Source organism: Hyla sarda, chromosome 1, assembly GCF_029499605.1.
Source record: "Hyla sarda isolate aHylSar1 chromosome 1, aHylSar1.hap1, whole genome shotgun sequence".
Classification (NCBI taxonomy): domain Eukaryota; kingdom Metazoa; phylum Chordata; class Amphibia; order Anura; family Hylidae; genus Hyla; species Hyla sarda.
Window position 1 is genome coordinate 510724665 of NC_079189.1, and position 22290 is coordinate 510746954.

Consider the following 22290-nt stretch of genomic DNA (forward strand, 5'->3'; position numbering starts at 1 on the left):
CTATTCTAGTATATAAGTAGCAGGAGAATAGTCACATCGAGACTTCAGAGAATACCATATTTGTAGAGCTAGTAGTATCCAATCAGATAACAATAAAGCCATGACATAATGTATACACCCACAAGTTAAATATATATTCAGCCAACCCACTAGAAGGAGATATATACTTTTAATAAACCATATTTGTATATTTATTAATAGTAGACACATGATCAATTAGGATAAACACACCCACATTTATAAATGACACACCTTCAATCATGATGGACACACCCATCATTTGAGCATAAGTTGCTCCAGAGAAAGCCAAGATTGACACGAATTGATGGAGGAACGGACGAGGGTCTCCAAGAAAGTCCTGTACAGCCCTCCAGCACAAGGAGATGACAGCTAGAGGAAGCTAACAGAGGCGGCCATCTTAACCCCTTAAGGACACAGGACGTAAATGTACGTCCTGGTGCGGTGGTACTTAACGCACCAGGACGTACATTTACGTCCTGTACATAACCGCGGGCATCGGAGCGATGCCTGTGTCATGCACGGCTGATCCCGGCTGCTGATCGCAGCCAGGTACCCGCCGGCAATGGCCGACGCCCGCGATCTAGTGGGCGTCCGCCATTAACCCCTCAGATGCCGGGATCAATACAGATCCCGGCATCTGCGGCAGTACGTGATTTCAATGAATGATCTGATCGCCCGCAGCGCTGCTGCAGGGATCTGATCATTCAGAACGCCGCACGGAGGTCCACTCACCTGCCTCTGTCCGGCTCCCGGTGTCTTCTGCTCTGGTCTGAGATCGAGCAGACCAGAGCAGAAGATTGCCGATAACACTGATCTGTTCTATGTCCTATACATAGAACAGATCGGTATTAGCAATCATGGTATTGCTATGAATAGTCCCCTATGGGGACTATTCAAGTGTATAAAAAAATGTAAAATTAAAAGTAAAAAAAAAGTTAAAAATCCCCTCCCCCAATAAAAAGTAAAATGTCCGTTTTTTCCTATTTTACCCCCAAAAAGCGTAAAACATGAATTTAATAGACATATTTGGTATCGCCGCGTGCGTAAATGTCCGAACTATTAAAATACAATGTTAATGATCCCGTACGGTGAACGGCGTGAACGTAAAAAAAAAAGTCCTAAATTGCTACTTTTTTAATACATTTTATTAAAAAAAATTATAAAAAATGTATTAAAAGTTTTTTATATGCAAATGTGGTATGAAAAAAAGTACAGATCATGGCGCAAAAAATGAGCCCTCATACCGCCGCTTATACGGAAAAATAAAAAAGTTATAGGTCATCAAAATAAAGGGATTATAAACGTACTAATTTGGTTAAAAATGTTGAGATTTTTTTGAAGCACAACAATAATATAAAAGTATGTAATAATGGGTATCATTTTAATCGAATTGATCCTCAGAATAAAGAACACGTAATTTTTACCGTAAATTGTACGGCGTGAAAGCAAAACCTTCCAAAATTAGCAAAATTGCGTTTTTCTTCTTAATTTCCCCACAAAAATAGTGTTTTTTGGTTGCGCCATCCATCTACAGTCACCTCGCCCCCCCCATCCATCCGGTCACCTCACCCCCCATGCATCCACAGTCGCCTCGCCCACAATCCATCCATCCACAGTCACCTCGCCCCATCCATCCACAGTCACCTCGCCCCACATCCATCCATCCACAGTCACTTCACCCCCCCATCCATCCACAGTCACCTTGCCCCCATCCATCCACCACAGTCACCTCGCCCCCATCCATCCACAGTTAAGCCACCCCCATCCATCCAGTCACCTCGCCTCCCATCCATCCATCCAGAGTTACCTCGCCCCCATCCATCCACAGTCACCACGCCCCCCATCCATCCATCTATCCATCCAGTCACCTCGCCCCCATCTATTAATCCAGTCACCTCTCCCCCCCCCCCCATCCATGAATCCATTCACAGTCACCTCATACACACCCATTCTTCCATTCATGCATGGGTCTCCTCACACCTCTCCCCATCCATCCACAGTCTCCTCACCCCCCCCCCTAACCCCCAACCCATTCATCCATCCATTCATCCATGGTCTCCTCTCACACACACATTCCGCATCCTTCCAACCATGCACAGGTCTCCTCACCTCTCCTCACCTTCCCCCTTGGTCTTTTGAGGTAGCACGGAGGCTGCTGTTTCTGTGCTCCTGTGTGCACTGCCGGTGATCTGTGGGGTCAGGCGCAGGGACCTGTCAGGGGCTTGGAGCAGATGTGTGTTTCTGCTCCCAGCATTCCCTGATATGTGCGGCACTGCACAGATTTTTAAAGAGCCCACGCTGGGGATGAAGGTAATGGACCTGCTGTGGCAGCATAATGTATAGCTCAGTCAGGGCTGCTCCCCCTGCACTCCTTATAGGCAGTGATTTTAACCCCAGACTTGCTGCTAATTGTTGTTCTGCTGCAGCGCTCCCGCTGCCCTGACACTGTCTAAAGACACCTATACAAATGAATAAGGGGAGGTCCAGCCGGAGGTCCGGTGACTGGCGGCCGTGGTCCGGATCTGGACTACGGTCTGCCAGTTGAGTACCCCTGCATATGGTCTCCTCATGCTACCGCCAATTCCAGATTGTATCATTCAGCCACTATATGGTCTCTTCATGCTTCTGCCAACTCCAGGATGTGTCATTCAGCCACTATATGGCCTCCTCATGCTGCCACCACCTCCACACCGAACCAAATTTTTCCTGAAAATTCGGTGAATTGGCCGAATCGAATTTTTCAAAAATTAGCTTGTCTCTACTTATAAGCTATGTAACTATGAATTTACCCAATGCTTCAAGTGTCATAGCTAAGGGTCGGATGTCCTCAGAAACTTTTAGTTTTTCCTGGAATAAACTTAATTTTTTTTATTTTATTTTAGCACAAGGCCTCAACATAAAATTTGAAAAAAATGTTAAAGGGTCTGAAAACCCATAATACTCTTCCAATTCTGGCTAGATTAAAGTTTGAGAAGATAAAGGCTGGATTTCCACTGTTTTTGGAAAACTGCGATAGCAGTTTTTAATGCAAAGCCAGAAGTGGATCCAGCAGGAAGAAGTATGTCTTTCCTTTTATATTTCCTATTACTTTTGAATACACTTCTGCTTTTGGCTCAAAAATTGCAGTGGCAGCTTTCCAAAAACCTGCCATGTTGAAACCAGCCTAAATTGGTTCCACATAAATTGATTTGCACAACTTGCACAATGAACCTTCTAAGAGAACAGAAAGTTTTCATATAATTCCATATTAAATTGTATATTGCCAGTGTTATCTGCAATCTATTCCATGATATATGTACAGTAATATAGCAGTTGTTTTTTTCCTCCTCAGCATTGGTTACCTACCAATTGACAAAGCTCTCAGCTTAACAATGTATCTGAAAAAGGAAGATCAGATCATGCCAGTCTTCGAAGGTTTAGATGAACTGGTCCCTATATACAAACTAATGGAAAAGAGAGACATGAAGGAGATTGAAGCTCAAATGAAAGTAAATGTTGATCATGCATTATTTGGATTGAACATTACTGTGCTCTGGTCTGCTGAATTGTATTGCATTGTATCCTTTCTTCTCCATAGGGTTATATCTTAAACCTTCTCCACAACCTCATAGATGCCCAGTCATGGACAGATGATGGCACAGTGTCTGAGAGGATGCTCCGCAGTTCCCTGCTCATGTTCGCTTGTTACCGTAAACACCAGCCTTGTGTCCAGAAGGCCCAGGAGTATTTTAACAACTGGAAGGAATCCAACGGTTCATTAAGGTTTCTACATATTTGATAGTATTAGAGTCTATTCACCCGGCAGAATTTCCACTTGCGGAATTCTGCCTCAAATTAAAGCCCATAGACTTCTATGGGATTCCGCACTCTCATTCACACTTCTGAATTTCTGCTTGTGGAAATTAAAGGGGTTGTGCGCTGCCCTGCAGTTCGGAGCTCCGCTCGCAGCGTCCGGAAGTTCATTACTCTGAACGCTGTGTGCGGGCTTCCGTGTTCGCAGCCGCCGAGCGTGACGTCACACCTTGCCCCTTCGTGACGTCTCGCCCGCCCCCTCGTGACGTCTCGCCCGCCCCCTCAACGAATGTCTATGGGAAGGGGGCGCGACCGCTGTCACGCCCCCTTCCCATAGACTTTGGTAGAGGGGGCGGGCGTGACGTCACGAGGGGGCGGGCGAGACATCACGAAGGGGCCGGGCATGACGTCACGCCAGCGGCTTCGAACACGGAAGCCCGCACACAGCGTTCAGAGTAATGAACTTCCGGACGCTGTGAGCGGAGCTCCGAACTGCAGGGCAGCGCACAACCCCTTTAAGAAGTGTGAATGGGAGTGCGGAATCCCATAAAAGTCTATGGGCTTTAATTTGAGACAGAATTCCGCCAGCGGAAATTCTGCCATGTGAATAGACCCTTAAGGCCATCCTTAGTTACTTTATACAAACAGGTTTATTAGACTATACAGCCCTGATAGAGCTTCTGTAAAGGCTAAAATAGATGTTACCTTTTCATTACTGTGTCTGAAAGTATCTAATGTTTCTTCATTGCAGTCCAAAGTCATGTGGCATTAGATTAGATACTGCCATCTTCTCCACTATATTTATGCCAAGCATATATAATTGAATGATGTCTTCCTAAGAATACCAGCTTGTTTTTAACTGGCCTTCCTTTATTTTTTTTTATCAGTTTGCCACGTGATGTCGTCCTAGCTGTTTATACTGTCGGTGCTCAGACATCTGAAGGCTGGAACTATTTGTTTGAAAAATACAAAACGGCTGCAACCGGTGAAATGCATCTCATTGAATATGCACTGACATTAACTGAAGATCAAGGCAAACTGCAGTGGTAACAATGCACTTTTATGTAATACTGGCTCATGCCTGTCACTGTGTTTGGGACACTGCACCTTCAGCATGTCTTTATGTAGCTGGGGTTTAGTGTCTCAAAGCTGCCTACATTATTTCTGCCCATTTCAGCGGATGTATTCACAGGGGGGAAAAACCTTGCCTGAGCTTCAGAGTATAACTGCACGGAGAAAGGGGGAATATGCCCCTTCTTATTCACATGGTTCCGCATCTCCTGTTAAAGAGTACCTGTCGCCAAACAAAACTTTTAATATAATGTTCCTTATGTAATTATAAGACACTTTGCTATTTACATGCTGTTAAAATTCCCAACCTTTATATATTTTTAATGGGATTGAAAAAATGGCCACTAGGTGGCTCTGTTCTGTTCCCTGCGCAAGTCAAACAGTAAGTTTGGTCTCCTCCCGGCCTGGCAGGAGACCAAACTCAGGAAGTGCGTGCGGGGCATGGCAAGGTACAGCTCTCGCAGGTTGCAATAATGTCACGCCTGCTGGGGAACACCCACTTTCTCCTGTCGTGAGCTCACACAATGTGAGAAGGGGAAAGGTATTATACACAGCTTTTTAAAGCTCGGGGGAAAAAATGTAGGGCAGGAGGCATGTTAGGAGTAGTTAGGGTATATAATCTGATTTAGTTTAGAAAATATGGTTTGATGACGACAGGTTTTTTAATGTGAAACCACATAGTTTTTTCTAATTAAAATGTGGGCATTTTATGCATCATGTGGTTAATGGCTGTGTTAACATACCCTAACATAGGAAAATGCCTTTAATATTAACATCCACTGGAAAAATCTCTTTCATCAATACACCCCTATGCGTCTGTTTACATTGGAGCTTTTTGTCTGGTATTTTTGACCATGACAATAGTCTGCTGTATTATTCCTACCATGAAAAATACAGAACTTTCATAGAAACATGGCATACTCTATTGAATGCCAATGTACAGTGGGGATCAAAAGTTTGGGCACCCCAGGTAAAAATTTGTATTAATGTGCATAAAGAAGCCAAGAAAAGATGGAAAAAATCTTCAAAAGGTATCAAATTACAGATTAGACATTATTATAATGTCAACAAAAGTTAGATTTTATTTCCATCACTTACACTTTCAAAATAACAGAAAACAAAAAAATGGCGTCTTCAAAAGTTTGGGCAACCTGCAGAGTTAATATCTTGTACATTCTGGCCAAAAAGTTTAATTTTAACCTCATCGGTCCACAGAACTTGTTTCCAAAATGCATCAGGCTTGTCTATATGTTCATTTGCAAAGTTCAAATGCTGATTTATGTGGTGAGGACATAGAAGAGGTTTTCTTCTGATAACTCTTCTATGAAGACCATATTTGTACAAGTATCTCTTTATAGTGGAATAGTGAACCACAACTCCAGTGTCTGCCAGATCTTTTTGGAGGGATTGTGCAGTCAAACGTGGGTTTTGAATTGTTTTTGACAATCCTGCGATCTGTTCTGTCTATTTTTCTTGGTCTTCCAGATCTTGCTTTAACTTCCACTGTTCCTGATGTCTGCCATTTCTTATTTACATTCCGAACAGAGGATATGGACACCTGAAAACATTTTGCTATCTTCTTATAGCCTTCTCCAGCTTTGTGAGCATCAACTATTTTCAGTTTCAGATTTCTAGATACCTGCTTAGAAGAACCCATGGTTCTGATTGTTGGGGCAAGGTCAGATGAGTGTGGGCATTTAAAACCTTTGAGATTGACATCACCTGGTCTTCCCAGATGATAATTGAGAAGGGGGAAGTGCATGCTATAAATTCTGCAGGGTGCCCAAACTTTTGCAGATGCCATTTTTTTTGTTTTCTGTTATTTTGAAAGTGTAAATGATGGAAATAAAATCTAACTTTTGTTGACATATTATAAGAATGTCTAATCTGTAATATGATGCCTTTTGGAGATTATTCCATCTTTCCTTGGCTTCATTATGCACATTAATACAAATTTTTATCTGGGGTGCCCAAACTTTTGATCCCCACTGTAATTAGTTAGTATTTGTTGAGATTCTTCATAGCTGTCCTTGCTTCATTTCAAATAGAAGACAAGGGAACTTTCAGTTTTGGAAGAAAAAGAGTATAACAAGTGTTGTTAGTATAGTGTTGTCCTGTCTATATGTTGTCAATATAACATGTTTTCCTGTTCTGCCTAGGCTCATGGATGAGGCTTTGAAAGGAGATCTTATAAAAACTCAAGAACTGCCACATATTGTTGCCTCTGTGAGCAGGAACCAAGTTGGTCACTTGTTGGCTTGGAATTTTGTGAAGACTAACTGGCATCAACTCATCCAAAAGTATGTGGATTCTTCATTAAATTGTTTTTATACAAGATGTGTTTTTCTAATGGATGTTTGTGTGTTTCAGGTTTGAGTTGGGATCCCGTTCGATTGGGGACATGGCTGTCGGTGTTACAAGACTATTCTCTACTAGGGAATGGCTGGAAGAGGTACCAAAATATGTATTTTTCCAGTTCAACAGTTAGGGTAGAACGCCAGACAACAAGCAGGGTCAGAGGAAATGGCAAAGGGAGTGAAAAGATGAGTAGGGGGAGAGAATAGAAGAAAACAAGAGTGAATGGTAAAAAGTCTCAGAAAAATCTAATTTTTATAAGAAAGAAGTGATTGGGCACTGAGGATGCAGTGGATCAAAGGACTAGATGGATCATGCCTATGGGGTTCCATGTTTGGTTGACTAGTTAGGAAGGGTTTTGATAGCATCAGTGGTCATTGTACAGTATTGATCCAGCTCCATCAGATGTCACCGGGTAATTTTAAGGGAACTGGGTCCAAAATCAGCTTATGGGGGCAGCTCCACCAGATATTGGTGACTGACCATTTTTCCTACCCCACCCCTAACAAGTCTCCAGTGTAGAAGGATACACATGGCACCAAGGTGCTCATTCCCTATAGCACATCATGCCTTACCCCAGACAGACATTTTTATTCTAAAACCCTTGTAGATATGCAACCTCAAATTAAATAAAGAGGCACATGTTCTATGTTAAATATGATGGTGTTAACCCATAACAGAAAATATTCATAATAATTTTTCTTTGAGAGTGATCTTTATTATACATAATGAATAATGATAGATGTGAATGTGAGATTCCTATCAAATTCTTCACTTGCAATTTTTTATTTTTAGGTAACAACTTTTTTTGAATCATTGAAAGAAAATGGCTCCCAACTACGGTGTGTGCAGCAAGCAAGAGAGACTATGGAGGAAAACATTAGATGGATGGATAACAACTTTGACATAGTTAAAGCCTGGCTAGAGAATAATGGTTTATAGATATAAAATTAATTTGATGCCATATGATGACATGGTTAACAGCACTGGTACGGCTATTTAGAAACCAGCCTGGTAAAAGGCCTATTGGGGGGGGATTACCATTTGTCTTTAATTTTTTATTTTTTTTTGGTGGTAAAAAGTCACAAATTTTTCCAACAGGATAAAATGCTGCATATGTTTGCACAATAAGTAAACCATAAAGGATGTGAAATTTTAGGAAATGTGAACCTTTGCAAAAATTTTCAAATGCCCCAAGACTATTTAATACATTTTAGAGTGTGTGCATAATAGCACCACACAAAATAAAAGGAAGACAAAATTGTTTACCTAGTGGTCTCCAAACTGTGGCCCTAGAGCTGTTGCAAAACTAAAACACCCAGCATCCAATGGCTGTCTGGGCATGCTGGGAGTTGTAGTTTTGCAACATTTGGAAGGTTACAGTTTGGAGATCACAGACCTATATGTTGCATACCGAAATCCTTAGCTGGATGTATTCAATGCGATGGCCTCCTTGTGGGAGCGGAATAAAAATTGTTTGGAGATCACAGACCTATATGTTGCATACCGAAATCCTTAGCTGGATGTATTCAATGTGATGGCCTCCTTGTGGGAGCAGAATAAAAATTGTGTGGAATAATGATCCTTTGTGACCTTATTGCCTATATACCATTTGCTAGGATCACGGCCCCACATCAAATGAATGTCATTTTTGTGAATACTGTTGGACATAAAACAGCTGCTATAGCGTCTAGTTTGCTGTAAAGTGAATGTACATTAAACTAAGCTGGAGGACAAATTATATACACCCCAGTGCCACTGGTACCTATCCCTTACTTAAAGTATCCTTAAAGTGCAACAAGATAAAGTGTAGTGACTGGCAAAGTGTTTATGCACAAAAATAAGTTGAAAGTTAAAAGAACAAATGTTTGCCCAACATTTAAAGGGGTATTCTGCCCCCATGCCCCTTGATACCACGCCCCTCAATGCAAGTCTATGGGAGGGGGCGTGGCTTCCACCACGCCCTCTCCCATATACTTGCATTGAGGGGGAGTGATGTGACATCACAAGGGGCGTGGCCATGATGTCACGACCCCTGCCGCCCGCTCCAAATGCTGGGGCAGCAGAGTACCACTTTAAGGTTCCAATCATCAGGGAGACTTCAGTTTGCATGTGTTTGAGCATACAAAGTGGCAGTGGCTTTGGCTGTGTTTGTATGCTCCGAGAAACAGATGAAAACTGAAGTCTCCCAGATGATCAGAATGTGAAACGCTGTGTTGGACACATTTATTGTTGTTTTATCGATCACCTTATTTATTTATACTCTTTTTGCACATAAATACCTTTTCTACTTACTGCAATTTACCAGTGACTGCACTATAGATACAAGAGTAAAAGAAAAAAAAGGGCAAAACCAGCACTTATTGTATTATATGTGGGATACCTTCCATTCTAGAGTGTGTGCCCCAGTTACATGCTGAACCGCCAGGGTATACCCTAGATTGAGAACAAGTCCAACTGTTATAAACTATTTTTTATTACAAAAAACATCATCAGAATTGCATTTTCTTTTATTAAATAAAGGACAAGTGAAAATGTCTGGCTGGTCTGTGCAGGACTCTGCAAGAAAGTTTTGGAATGTCCTTGCAACATCTGCACGTAAACAAAAATTTTCATACTTTATTAAGTTTCATTGGGTATGTAGACAGCCAGAAAGCGAAGTTTTAAGTATATCTTCATGAATAGTTAGCACGGTTAAAAACAGACATAAAATTAGGTGAAAAGGGAAGGATATACTATGGCATTGGCGTGGATTTAGGTGAAAAATTAAAGGGAATTTTTAGAAATCAGGTTCCAAGTAAAACCCCCTCAAAAGACAAGGGGCATTCCATCCTCAGAACCCTGCCTGTCCTCAGTGTACAGAGCCCTGGTTGTCCTCAGTGCACAGAGCCCTGCTTGTCCTCAGTGTACAGAGCCCTGCCTGTCCTCAGTGTACAGAGCCCTGCCTGTCCTCAGTGTACAGAGCCCGGGTCGTCCTCAGTGTACAGAGCCGGGGTGGTCCTCAGTGTACAGAGCCCTGCTTGTCCTCGGTGTACAGAGCTCTGCTGAAGAAGTGCCCTGATCTCCTTGTCGGCTTTCTCAGTCGGCATCTGCATGGATACATAAACAAGCTAGCCCGGCCAGGTGGGTGGGTGGCTTATGAATTGTATAGTTGTATGTATCTTCTATCTGCCTTTCACCACTCCTTACATGATGGCACAGTCTGAGATATAAGTTATATGTGAAATAGTCTGCCTCACTACAGTTCCCTCCAGAAATCCTCTGTGCTGCTGTGCTATTTCTGTAATAAATTTAAGAGGCCTCAGCCTCACCCAAGCAGGGGGGCAAAAAAGGTAAAGTTGTGTGGCTTATGAATGGATCAGTTGCTATTTTCTACCTGCCTTTCATCGCTCACTATATGATGGCACAGTCAGACACATGCGTTATATATCGGACTGTGCCATCATGTAGTGAGCGGTGAAAGGCAGGTACTCCTGTGAAAAACTATTTTTTTTTTTAATCAACTGGTGCCAGAAAGTTAAACAGATATGTAAAATTACTTCTATTAAAATTCCAGTACGTATTAGTAGCTGTATACTACAGAACAAATTATTTTTTATTTGGGATTTCTTTTCTGTCACGACCACAGTGCTCTCTGCTGACACCTCTGTCCATTTTAGGAACTGTCCAGAGCAGGAGAAAATCCTAGAGAAGAAGAAAATATGCTGCTCTGGACATTTCCCAAAATGGACAGAGGTCTCAGCAGAGAGCACTGTGGTCGTGACAGAAACAAATCCCAAATAGAAGATAATTTCCTCTGTAGTATACAGCAGCTAATAGGTACTGGAAGGATTAAGAATTTTTAATAGAAGTAATTTACAAATCTGTTTAACTTTCTGACACCAGTTGATTTAAAAAAAAATAAAAAATAAAGTTTTCCACCGGAGTACCCCTTTAAAGGTGAGTGGAGGCTGAAGCTAAGTTGGCACAAAAAGGAGGAGTTGTTCAGTGGTTTAAGGCACTTTGTAGTTAAGGTGACTGGCATTGCCATCCTTCAAAGTACCCCATAGCTTCAAGCGCACTGCACCCCCTATTCCTTTCTATGGCAAATATTCATACACATACTGGGCGGGAATAGGGGCGGGGAAGAGTTGGGGCAAGGGGTGGAGTCTTGCTGGGGGCCCTTGCTTTATTTGGTCCGGGGGCCCTGAGTGGTGTCAGTCCGCCCCTGTGTGTATGTAAAAATATAAGATCACATCCGGTTCCTTCATTTACCTCATCCCTTCCTTGGTTAAACATGATGGACATGTGTCTTTTGTTAACCCTACTACTTAGAAAAAGCTCCTTACATAAACTCAAATATACTCTAGAATAAAGTGGTTATACACTTACAATGATTGTTAGCCGAAGGAATGACCAACAGTTAACCCTCTATATACATGAACATTCGGGCCACAGCATGACTGCTCTTTTAGTGGCTTAAAGTATACCTCATCACCAAAAACTTTTTGATTTAGATAATACCATTATATGTATATTTGTAATAGACATTGGTTAAAAATGTGTATATTTTTGTCCCTGCAGTTATTGCATGTATAGCTCTATGAGGAGTCCAAATACAGGAAGTGTGGGTGGACAAGTAGGACTCTGTGCAGTGAGGACAAGCGGGGCTCTGTGCAGTGAGGACAAGCGGGGCTCTGTGCAGTGAGGACAAGCGGGGCTCTGTACACTTATGACAAGCAGGGCTCTGTGCACTGAGGCTCTCTGCATTTCCCCAGCTCACTCATCAGGATGATTGACAAGCCAGAAGCCTGCACAGAGCCCTGTTTGTCCCGCCAGCACTCCCTGTATTTTGGTCTTCTCACAGAGCAATAGCTGCAGGGACAGCATTTTATAAAATATACACATTTTGTAAAGTTTTTGTTGACAGCAGGTACACTTTATCACTCCCAGAACAATAGGATCAGGTGGTGAAAATCAAACATGAAGAACCCTTCTCTCCAGACATCAGTAGAGAGTTGGTTACCATACACCTCAGAGTTTGGCTGACTTTAGTCTTCCTTCTCATTAGCCTGAATGAGTCAAAAAGAATGTACTCTTTTGTTGGGCCTGTTGTATGTCAGTAAAAAAAAAAATATATATATAAAATAAAAGTAGACCAGTGTAGTATGCTATTCCAGTTATTGTATTTTATTAAAAAAAAAATAGCTGTCAGAATCACTGTTTGTAAGGGATCTTTGGAGCATGGTTTGCCTGCAGTTAGACCTCATACTTAAATTCAAGGAGTTGTCAAAATTTACAAACCTTCTTCTGTAACACAATGACAAGATGAAGACCACGTTTTCATGAAACTTTATTTCTGATAGTGTTCCACAGTTATAAGTTTAAAGCAAAACTGCCCTTATATCTCTTCCGCTAACACACATCAAGTAAAAAAATCAATTTCTCTGCACCAGGTTATGTACTATCTGTATCAAATAGATTTATTGGGAATCAGTGCAACCATCTCCTGAAAAAATATGTTTTTATTTAAGCAAAATTTTTTAAGGTCTGTCCATGCCAAGAAGCCCCATAACATTTTATGTGCATGAAGAACAGGGGATTGGCGAGTATAAACTGCACAGTTCTTGTAAACATAGAGGATGTGTTCTTCACTTGTATACCAAACAAAATGAAGCCCCTGTAATACCTACAGAATATGACCAATGCTATCATCTCACTATGGATATAGTCATGTACAAGTTCCTCAGTAACCTCACACGTTCTCAAGCTCACGCATTCTATATGGAAAATATGTGCAAAAGGTGCAGGCTTTAATGTATTACTTACATGAGACATTTATTACAACTATAGAAGCTTTGCCCCTGAAAGAACCGAAAAACAGATTTTGCATAGAAGGGAAAATATAACTCATTCAGCGCTTCCATAAACACAACAGGGTCTAAGGAAAGATACAGTGTGGAAGGCATGTGCTTGTATCAGTCCTTGTTCTTTCTAAGCAGTCCTTTTATCAATAAAGGGGAGACTGACTCTGCATCTGAAAAAAGGCACAAAAGACAGGGATAAGTCATATCTGCACTGTGCAATGCAGCAATTCTACCCTAAACCAATAATAGCACTTATGATGTATTACGAGCATAAGTCTGAACTACAAGTGACAGCATCATAGATCCACAAATTATACTATGCTCATGTAAAACCAGCCTACATGGTATGAACAGTAAGGACTATATACAATTCTTGTTTAAAGGGGTACTCTGCTGGAAACATCTTATCCCCTATCCAAAGGATAGTGGATTAGATGTCTAATCGTGGGGGTCCCGCCTCTGGGGACCCCCATGGTCTCTGGGCTGGCAGCGGCGGTGTCCAGAACACGGAAGCTTGGAGCATTCGCGTTTGTGACATCACGCCCCTGTAAAGGCTACGTACTAGCAGTCACACTTCCTCCCATAAACATGAATGGAGGGGGCGTGGCGGCAGTGTTCGCCAGTCATCGGGCACGGAGTGGAGTTTGCTCCGTGCACCCAATGACAGGGGTGCCACAGCGGAGATTGCAGGGGTCTCCAGCGGCAGGACATCTGCGATTAGACATCTTATCCCCTATTCTTTGGATAGGGGATAAGATGTTTTCAGCGGAGTACCGCTTCAAAATTACAGGAGCAAGTCACAGGAAAGCACACAGATGGGAATTTATCAGTGCTTAACACCCCAGAAAACTGATGTGAAAAAGTAGCAAATTTTTGTGCAAAGCTCTGACATTTTTGCACAGAACACAGGAAAAATGCAAATTTTTGCACAGAAACTTGCACAATTTTTTTGCCAAAACTTACACATAATCCATTGATAAATTCCCCCTTATATGTCATTGATGCTGTATCATACATGTGTGATGTGACCCAAAAGGAAAGCCCCAAACTTAACCTGGGGAGGAGAGTATTTACTAAATGAACAACCATTGGAGGTACTAGTATTGCTCCACTAGTATGCATCCACAAATATATATATATTATATTTGCTGAGTACCCGGCGTTGCCCAGTCTTCCTACCTATATAACTTTCTAATTTTTCCGTATACAGAGCTTTGTCATTGCACATTTTTTGCGCCGTGATCTATAGCTGTTATTTATACCACTTTTGCGTATGTGTGACTTTTGAATAATTTATATTGAATTTGTTTGGAATTTGATGTGACAAAAAACCAGCAATTTTGAACTTTTTTTTTTTAATGTTTATGCCGTTCACCGTACGGGATAATTAACATATTTTGATAGCTCAGACATTTACACATGTGCTGATATCATATGTTTATAAAAATATGTTTTATATTTTTATTGGGGGAGGGGCTTATTCACTTTATGTTTTTGACTTTTTTTTACATTTATTTTAAATTTTTTATATCCCTATAGGGGACTTTTTATAGCAAATCAATAGATTGTTCTATGCATATTTATAGCACTGATCAGTATTATCGGCCATCTACTTCTCTGGTCTGGTAGAAGGCAGACCAGAGCAGAAGACCCTGGGTGAGTGGCGGAGGCAAGTGAGGGGACCTCTGTCCACCATCTTGCCTGATCGGTTCCCCGCGGACTTCGCGTGGGTGTTCCAATCAGTCATGATTGGAATGCCGCATTTGCCATGATCAGTATTGATCAAGGCATCTGAGGGGTTTAATGGTGGACATCAGCGCGATCGCTGATTGGCACGGCCACTTCAGGTTGAGAAGAGCACTTGCCTGAGCACTTCTCTCCCTTCTTCACTGCAGAAGCTGGGCTATAAAGTAAATCTATGCAGTAAGACAAGGAGAGAAGAGCTCAGCAAAGCACTTTTCCTTGCTGTATCAAACAATTGGTGGGGTATAAACACTCAGACCCTGACCGACCAAAATTTTTGATATTTGTCTAGGACCTTTTAAGAATTTTAAAGTGACAGGGACACCTTCATGCAAATAAAAAACGGTACCTCACATGGTCTAGAAAAAATCTATCTGAAATAATAAACTTCCTGCAAATTGTGAAATCCACAGCATATTTATGATTGCTATAAATTCCTCACATAAAAGATGTGGATTAAAGTCACTGATCCATGACGTTTTTGCCTGAAGCAAACTGCCTGTGAGAACATAGCCTTATTCTCTCCTATAAGCAGGGCACTAGGGGAGAAGACTCTCTATAACACAGCATACAATGAAGCATTCCATGTTTTTTCCTTACCAATTTGTAAATGTTATTACTACAATGACTTACCAAAGGTCTAACTTTTGCCTATCTTCTGGGCACCAGGCTTCTCCAAGGTGCTTTGACCTGTAGACTGGAAAAAGGACAGAAGCACAGTGTTAAAGAGATACATACATTTTATTATGAATATATTATGGACTTAAATTGTCACATACTTCCTTTGTTTATTCTGTCTCGTAAAATCATTATAAAGAAATACCCTTACATGGTGCTTATACCCACAGTGATCTGTAACCTGAATATTAACTTGGCAGCAAAAGTGGTGGTCAATAAGAATAACCAGCTCGGGTTAACAGTATACAATGTAAGGGCCCAATTACACTACAGAAATTCCGTGTGGATTCCACTTGTAGCAGAGTCCCATTTATCTCAATAGGATTATACTGCTTAGTTCACACTACGGACGTTCAGTAGTGAAAATTCCTAAACTAAATTGAATTCCGCTGGAAGATTGAACATGTTCAATCTTCTGACAGAATCCGCTGGATAAATCCTGGCACTGCGCTGTAGTGAATGGGATATTGCTTACTGACATTAAAGGAAAACTGTCAGCCTGTTCTCCCACACTAAACCTTATACACTGGGCTATAGTGTGGGTGAACAGGAGTCCAACAAGGGGTCACTTAAATATGTCAAGTAGGTCCTGAGATATGTCCCCCAGAAGATCCTCTGCTAAATTCAGTGAATCGTGCATAGTGACGGGGCTTCGCCGGCTCAATTTACATATTTATTGTCATGGTCTGTGACTCCACATCCTAGTAAAGTGGAGTCACAGACAATGAATATGTAAACTAAGTGGGCAAAGCCCCGCCCTCTGCGCAACTCACTAAATTTAGCAGAGGATATTCTGGGCACATATTTAAGTAAGTGATCCCTCATTGGACTCCTGTTCACCCACACTATAACCTAGTGTGAACAGGGCCTTAGTGGCATCAGGGATATCATAGCAACTGTGTGACACACTTATTTCGAATATATAAGTAGGATTCTTCACTTTCACATTTCAGTGTGGCCTAGCACCATCTGCTATATTTAAAAAGTGGCTCGTGACCTACAAAAGGATGGGGATCACAAGCTTAGAGAGATTTACATGTATCTTTGCATCATCAGGTGATCAGGGCAGCGATAAATAAATGCATAAGGCCTGTATTGTGAACAGTGCTAAAATATTCATCTTAATGTTCCATTGTATGATACTGGAAATGTCAGTGTTAAACATGACACCACAGTGGGATTTCCCAGCTGTACATTTAATATTAAACACACTACTTACATGATGACAGCCTGTGCTCAATAATCCTGCTGCTAGTTTTGGATGGGGCTACAGGAGGCTGCCCAGGAACATGACTGTATATAAAACTGAAATACTATGCCACTTAAATGTACATTCACACTGCAGTTTCTGCAGCTGGTTTTGCTACCTATTGAAGTCATATTTCAATCCGCTGCATAGCAGGAAATACACTGCACATTTTGCTATGAGCAGACATACAGAGACCTGTATGCGCTGTAAAGATTGGAGGGGGGCCGAGTGCACCCACGTGACTGATGTGCGAGCCTGCCAATCTTACTGCACACACAGGGCTGTGGTGGGGAAAGCCCTGTGTGTCTGCTCATATCAAAATATGCAGGGTATTTCTCACTGTGGCATGATGTGCAAAGAGATCATGATGTATTGTTCAGTCTCCAGTTTTATGAAAGACATTTTACATAAAAATATTGAGGTCAGATGCAAAGAGCCCTAATCTGGTTTCTAAATGTTTTTCTTTGTCTCATAATTTTATGTTTTTTAAGATTTAGTTCTATTACCAGAAATACATAGAAAAAAAATTGTGACCTCCAAGAGGTACTGTATATACTGCTTTGTTTTAAAGCTTTTGTCGAAATACTTAAATATAGTTTATACCTTTGAGGAATCTGCAACCTTTCCTGATGTCTCTGGTTTCTGGACTGAGGAACCCTTCTCAACCTGGTTCTGCAATAGAGATGAGAGATTAGGCTGCTGACTGTGACAGCACATGTAGTCTACAGACTTTGAAGCTATATACTTAGATCCAATAGGAGGACAGGACTTTCCAGCAACAAAGCCTTCTGTCTGACTGACAGCCCTTATCCTATGGATTGGGATAAGTGTTAAGTGAATAAGAGTGGGGAATCTGACTGCTGGAACCTATGATCTCACGTTTCAGATCGCGGGGGGGGGGGGGGGGGGGGGGTTGCGACCACTGCTCCCGTACTGCACCCTGGCAGTCAGCAGCAACGGGGCATGTCCGACCACTGCATGATGCGGCAGCCACCAAGCCCCTCAATACATCTTTATGGGAGAGCCGGAGCGCTGCATTTGGCATTCTCTGCCATAGAAGTGTATTGAGGAGGCGTGTCAGCTGCCGCGTTATGCAGTGGTCGAAACACGCTATTTCGGCAAAGAGCCGAGGGCCCCGTGCAAGAAATCGCGGGGGGGCCCCAGCGGTCGGACCCCCTGCGATCTGAAACGTATCTCCAATCCTTAGGATAGGGGATAAGTTTCATATCCCAGAATACTCCTTTAAACATCAAAATAGCAATGTACAATGCCCAGGTTATTCCAGAATGTATAAACCTAGTAACAGGGCAAATACCCACTAACAGTGATAGCATCAGAATAATTAATCTAAGTAAACATGCCCATAAAAGGTAGCTCAGACCAACTGCCACATGCATGTTGGCAATTACCACAGTGGACCCTTTGATAGTTTGGTCTGGATATGAAATACAATTTAGTGATTTAAAGGGGTACTGCGGTGGAATTTTTTTTTTCTTAATCAACTGGTGCAAGAAAGTTAAACAGATTTGTAAATTACTTCAATTAAAAAAATCTTAATTCTTCTAGTACTTATTAGCTGCTGAATACTACAGAGGAAATTATTTTCTTTTTGGAACACCGTGCTCTCTGCTGACATCACGAGAACAGTGCTCTCTCCTGACATCTCTGTCCATTTTAGGAACTGTCCAGAGCAGCATATGTTTGCTATGGTGATTTTCTCCTACTCTGGACAGTTCTTAAAATGGACAGAGATGTCAGCAGAGAGCACTGTGTTCAAAAAGAAAAGAATTTCCTCTGTAGTATTCAGCAGCTAATAAGTACTGGAAGGATTAAGATTTTTTTAATATAAGTAATTTACAAATATCTTTAACTTTCTGGCACCAGTTCATTAAAAGAAAAAAGTTTTCCACCGGAGTACCCCTTTAAGGAATCATTTGCTCGTGAACATGTTTCCCTTTTTGCCTTTTTACATTCATATGTTTCTTGTGGTCCTCCTGTTTCGATATGTAGGCATAAAAAGATAATTTGAGAGATTTAGCAAAACCTGTCCAGAGAAAAAGTTGCTGAGTTGCCCATCGCAACCAATCAGATCGCTTCTTTCATTTTTTAGAGGCCTTTTCAAAAATGAAAGAAGCAATCTGAGTGGTTGCTATGGGCAACTCAGCAACTTTTCCTCTGGACAGGTTTTGATAAATCTCCCCCATGAGATTATGAAAAAAATGTTCAGACTTTCAACACTGCCTGTACTAAAACAGTGAATGTGCAGTAGAGTTCCAGTAATCTGTAATAAATAAGACTGGACTGTATGAAATTATCAGACCGGAAAATAAAGACCGGAAAGCATTATGCACGTTGAAATGTACTATGAACTGCAAAAATTATTTTTGAGGTGAAAGCAGATTTATCTATTTTATTTTTGTTTTTTAGGAGCACTTAGGTTCTGTGGCAATCGTATGATCCAATCCCACCTTACCACCATATCATGTTATCCATTTAAAGGGCTATCACAGAACAGACATTGGTGGCATAATATTAGATATCTGATCAGTGTAGTTGGCCACTCCATATAAAAACCAAACCATTTGATCTCCAAAGAAATCTTAGCAATGCCTTAGCTCTTTCCTAGCACCGCTGCCACACTTTTATAGCGATCAGAAGGCATTACAGCCACTGATCGGTCACAGATTACAGAGACAATCAGAAGATATTGTATGACAGATTATTGATTTTATACTCATGACAAAGACCAGATCATCAGATCTGCTGAATTGTCAGAGACTTTTCTACATGTTCTTTTTACCTTTGAAGCCTCTGGAACCTTCCCTGATGCCTTAGATACTGGAGCACTGCAGACACCTTTCTCAACCTTGTCCTGTAATAGGAAAAAAATCTCATTGTTTTGATTTAAAGTTTATCTAACTAGTTTTAGGCCATACTGAAGTATCAGAATAGTATTTCCCTAATACAGGTTGCAGTCTCCTGAAGGGAAACCACAGGCAATATGACAGTCTACAGTTCCCTTAGTATTTTCAGACAACTCCTGCGGCTACGGTGAGCCAATCCCATTATTATTGTTCACAAATTACCCAGTTCATGCATTTAAACATTTCCACACTCCATAATAAAGATATAGGAGAATATCATATGTTCTGCATACAATTACTTTATACCTGTGAAGAGTTTTGTGTTTTGTCAGTTGCCTTGGTTTCACAAGATGCAAAGCCTCCAGAGAGCAGATCGATAGCTGCGGCATCATCCAATGATGTCTAAAATAAAAATCACTTATCTTAATACTGGGATTCTAAAAACAACTGCTTGTGATACTATCTGCACTTCAGAACTAGTTTTTTTCAATATGTCCCAAACCGAGATATCAAAGATGCAAAATTTTGCAGGAAAGAAATACCCTCAGTAAAATCTGAGCTTGCATGTTTGTTTTAATAGAAAGAAGGGAATAAGCCACTGCCAGACACCTCAGGCAGCTTCTCCCTTGGGACCATCCAACATGCCCAATCCTTTCATCAGACATCTGCCATTGAATGAAAGTTGGAAGCCTCATACACATCAGAACATTGGCAGATTTAACTACATTTTTTCTTATCTGTATTGGCACCTTCAAACCCAGTGAATTTCTTTAATTACCACAATAATAAAAAGAAAAGGTATTGGCTTACCTGTGGTTTTACTGCTTCTGGTTTTGCAGGTTTTCCCTGTAAGTAGAGACCAAAATGAACAATGAATGACCGTTATAAACCAATATATAGTACACACCAACACAAAATGTGTCTATACAGAAGATTACCTGGTCTTTACCATCCAGCAAGTGTCTATACTCAGGTGGGATTGTGTCATCTCGATCTCCAAGCCTATCAATATGCTCTTCTTTTACTCTCTCCTATATGTGGGGCAGATATTACACATCAATAACACTTGACATACAAGCCCCTTCATAATGTTATGCTGGGTCCAAGAGAAAAATTATATATTCATTTATATAATTTTAGTATTGACCTCATGTAGCGATTAGGCTGGTAAGGCTCTAGTGGAGTGAAAGAAAGTTGATTGACAGCTTGTATATATAAAACAGCTACTATACAGTACATAGTTCTTAGTACAAATGCAGCTGTAAAGACATGTGATCGGGGTGTTCTAGCTGTGCTCACCTTTACCATGTCCACTACAGGCTTGTTCTCATCTGGATCAGGCTGCCTTTCTCCCAGGGAACTAGAGAGCAGATCTAGGGCATCATCAGGTATCTGCACATAAGGACAACAAAAAATGTTTTTTGAAATGGATAATAATTTCCAGATCTGAGCTACAGTTTTTCCTATAAGTTACAAAATAGGTTTGAAAGAAACATCCTAACGCAAAGCAGAAATACACAGAAATGCTGTCCGAATATCTGAACACAAATGGGAATTTGATATGCTTTTGATATGGTCTTTATTAGGGCTGCACGATATATCGCAAAAGCAATCAAATCATGATTTTTGTGATATAGCAATACGCCCAAGAAAGCGTGCGATTATCAGCTCAGGGTCGCTCAGCCAGGTAAGAGACCGCCCGACATCCTCCCAGTTGATCAGTACACTGCAATTTAGTTTAGTTTGATCGTAGCATCTAAAGGGATAATGCCGGACATCAGCCTGATCGGCCATGTCAGGCTTTAGCCGCGGGTCTTGGTTGCTGATAGGTTCCGGGACCAACCAGGTATGACGCGCACTCAGCTCCATGCTTCATACAGCAGGAGTCAGCAATTGATGTAAATATATGTCTATTGTCGTTAAGGGGTTTAAATAAGAAAACCCCTTCAACTATATGTATAAGAGCACTAAAAAAAAATAGAATTAATGTTACTATTTATACAAAATACATGAATAAGAAAACTTCACCCCATCCAGCGACTCAAGAACTTACAGAGACGGAGCGTGCTGCTGCTGAGGACTGTACTGCAGAAGCTTTAGAGCAGGACACCATTTCTTCAGATCCGGATTTTCCAGGAGCCTTCTATAACAGAAAGCAGAAGCACTTCAGGAATTTGGTTCTTCATTGTTACACAGTATTCCCAAGAAAAAAGATGTGGTGGACTTGTATATAGCCAATAGAGGGTCTGCTGTAGTAAGATCTAATAGGCCGTGTAAAAGCCAATCTCAGGTGTAATTTATAAGGCAGAAAGACACAGAAAGTAATATGCAGAAAACTCACCGCAGAGGACTGTAATGGTGCACACTGTGAGGGGACAGGTGTAGTGTCAAACCCTTCTGTCAGAGCATCCAGTAGTTCGTCCTCGCTCATCGCCTGCATAGCCATAGCAATACAATGGAATAAAGAGAAATCGGACTGAGCTGTACCGTTTGACTACAAAGGTAAAACTAATGCCTGTTATATGAGTGGAGCAGAAACGTGATCCTACAGGGCAGCACACATGGAGGACAGTATCAAGTGCCTCATGACAGAGAAAGAGACCAAAAGCTTCTGCCTAGCAACATTTACAAACATACGCCTACTGCAGACAAAACTGCCTACAATGCTATC

General features: G+C 41.3%; 2 protein-coding genes across 16 annotated transcripts in view; one reads left to right on the plus strand and one right to left on the minus strand.

The window, feature by feature from the left end:
• The window catches only part of ERAP1 (endoplasmic reticulum aminopeptidase 1), a 145886-nt gene extending 136120 nt beyond the window's left edge, over positions 1–9766 (plus strand). For all 5 annotated transcript variants that reach the window (XM_056537567.1, XM_056537565.1, XM_056537566.1 and 2 more), the window contains exons 14-19: positions 3353–3509; positions 3599–3783; positions 4701–4859; positions 7044–7184; positions 7255–7336; positions 8035–9766. In XM_056537567.1, coding sequence (XP_056393542.1) covers positions 3353–3509; positions 3599–3783; positions 4701–4859; positions 7044–7184; positions 7255–7336; positions 8035–8181 — 871 coding nt within the window. In that variant the 3' untranslated portion in view covers positions 8182–9766. The remainder of the gene's footprint in view (positions 1–3352; positions 3510–3598; positions 3784–4700; positions 4860–7043; positions 7185–7254; positions 7337–8034) is intronic.
• A 2788-nt stretch (positions 9767–12554) lies between these two features.
• The window catches only part of CAST (calpastatin), a 197570-nt gene continuing 187834 nt past the window's right edge, over positions 12555–22290 (minus strand). For all 11 annotated transcript variants that reach the window (XM_056537592.1, XM_056537573.1, XM_056537570.1 and 8 more), the window contains 10 exons: positions 21961–22053; positions 21673–21762; positions 20919–21011; positions 20558–20650; positions 20430–20465; positions 19926–20021; positions 19556–19627; positions 17359–17427; positions 15462–15525; positions 12555–13255 (listed from right to left, as the gene is read on the minus strand). In XM_056537592.1, coding sequence (XP_056393567.1) covers positions 15469–15525; positions 17359–17427; positions 19556–19627; positions 19926–20021; positions 20430–20465; positions 20558–20650; positions 20919–21011; positions 21673–21762; positions 21961–22053 — 699 coding nt within the window. In that variant the 3' untranslated portion in view covers positions 12555–13255; positions 15462–15468. The remainder of the gene's footprint in view (positions 13256–15461; positions 15526–17358; positions 17428–19555; positions 19628–19925; positions 20022–20429; positions 20466–20557; positions 20651–20918; positions 21012–21672; positions 21763–21960; positions 22054–22290) is intronic.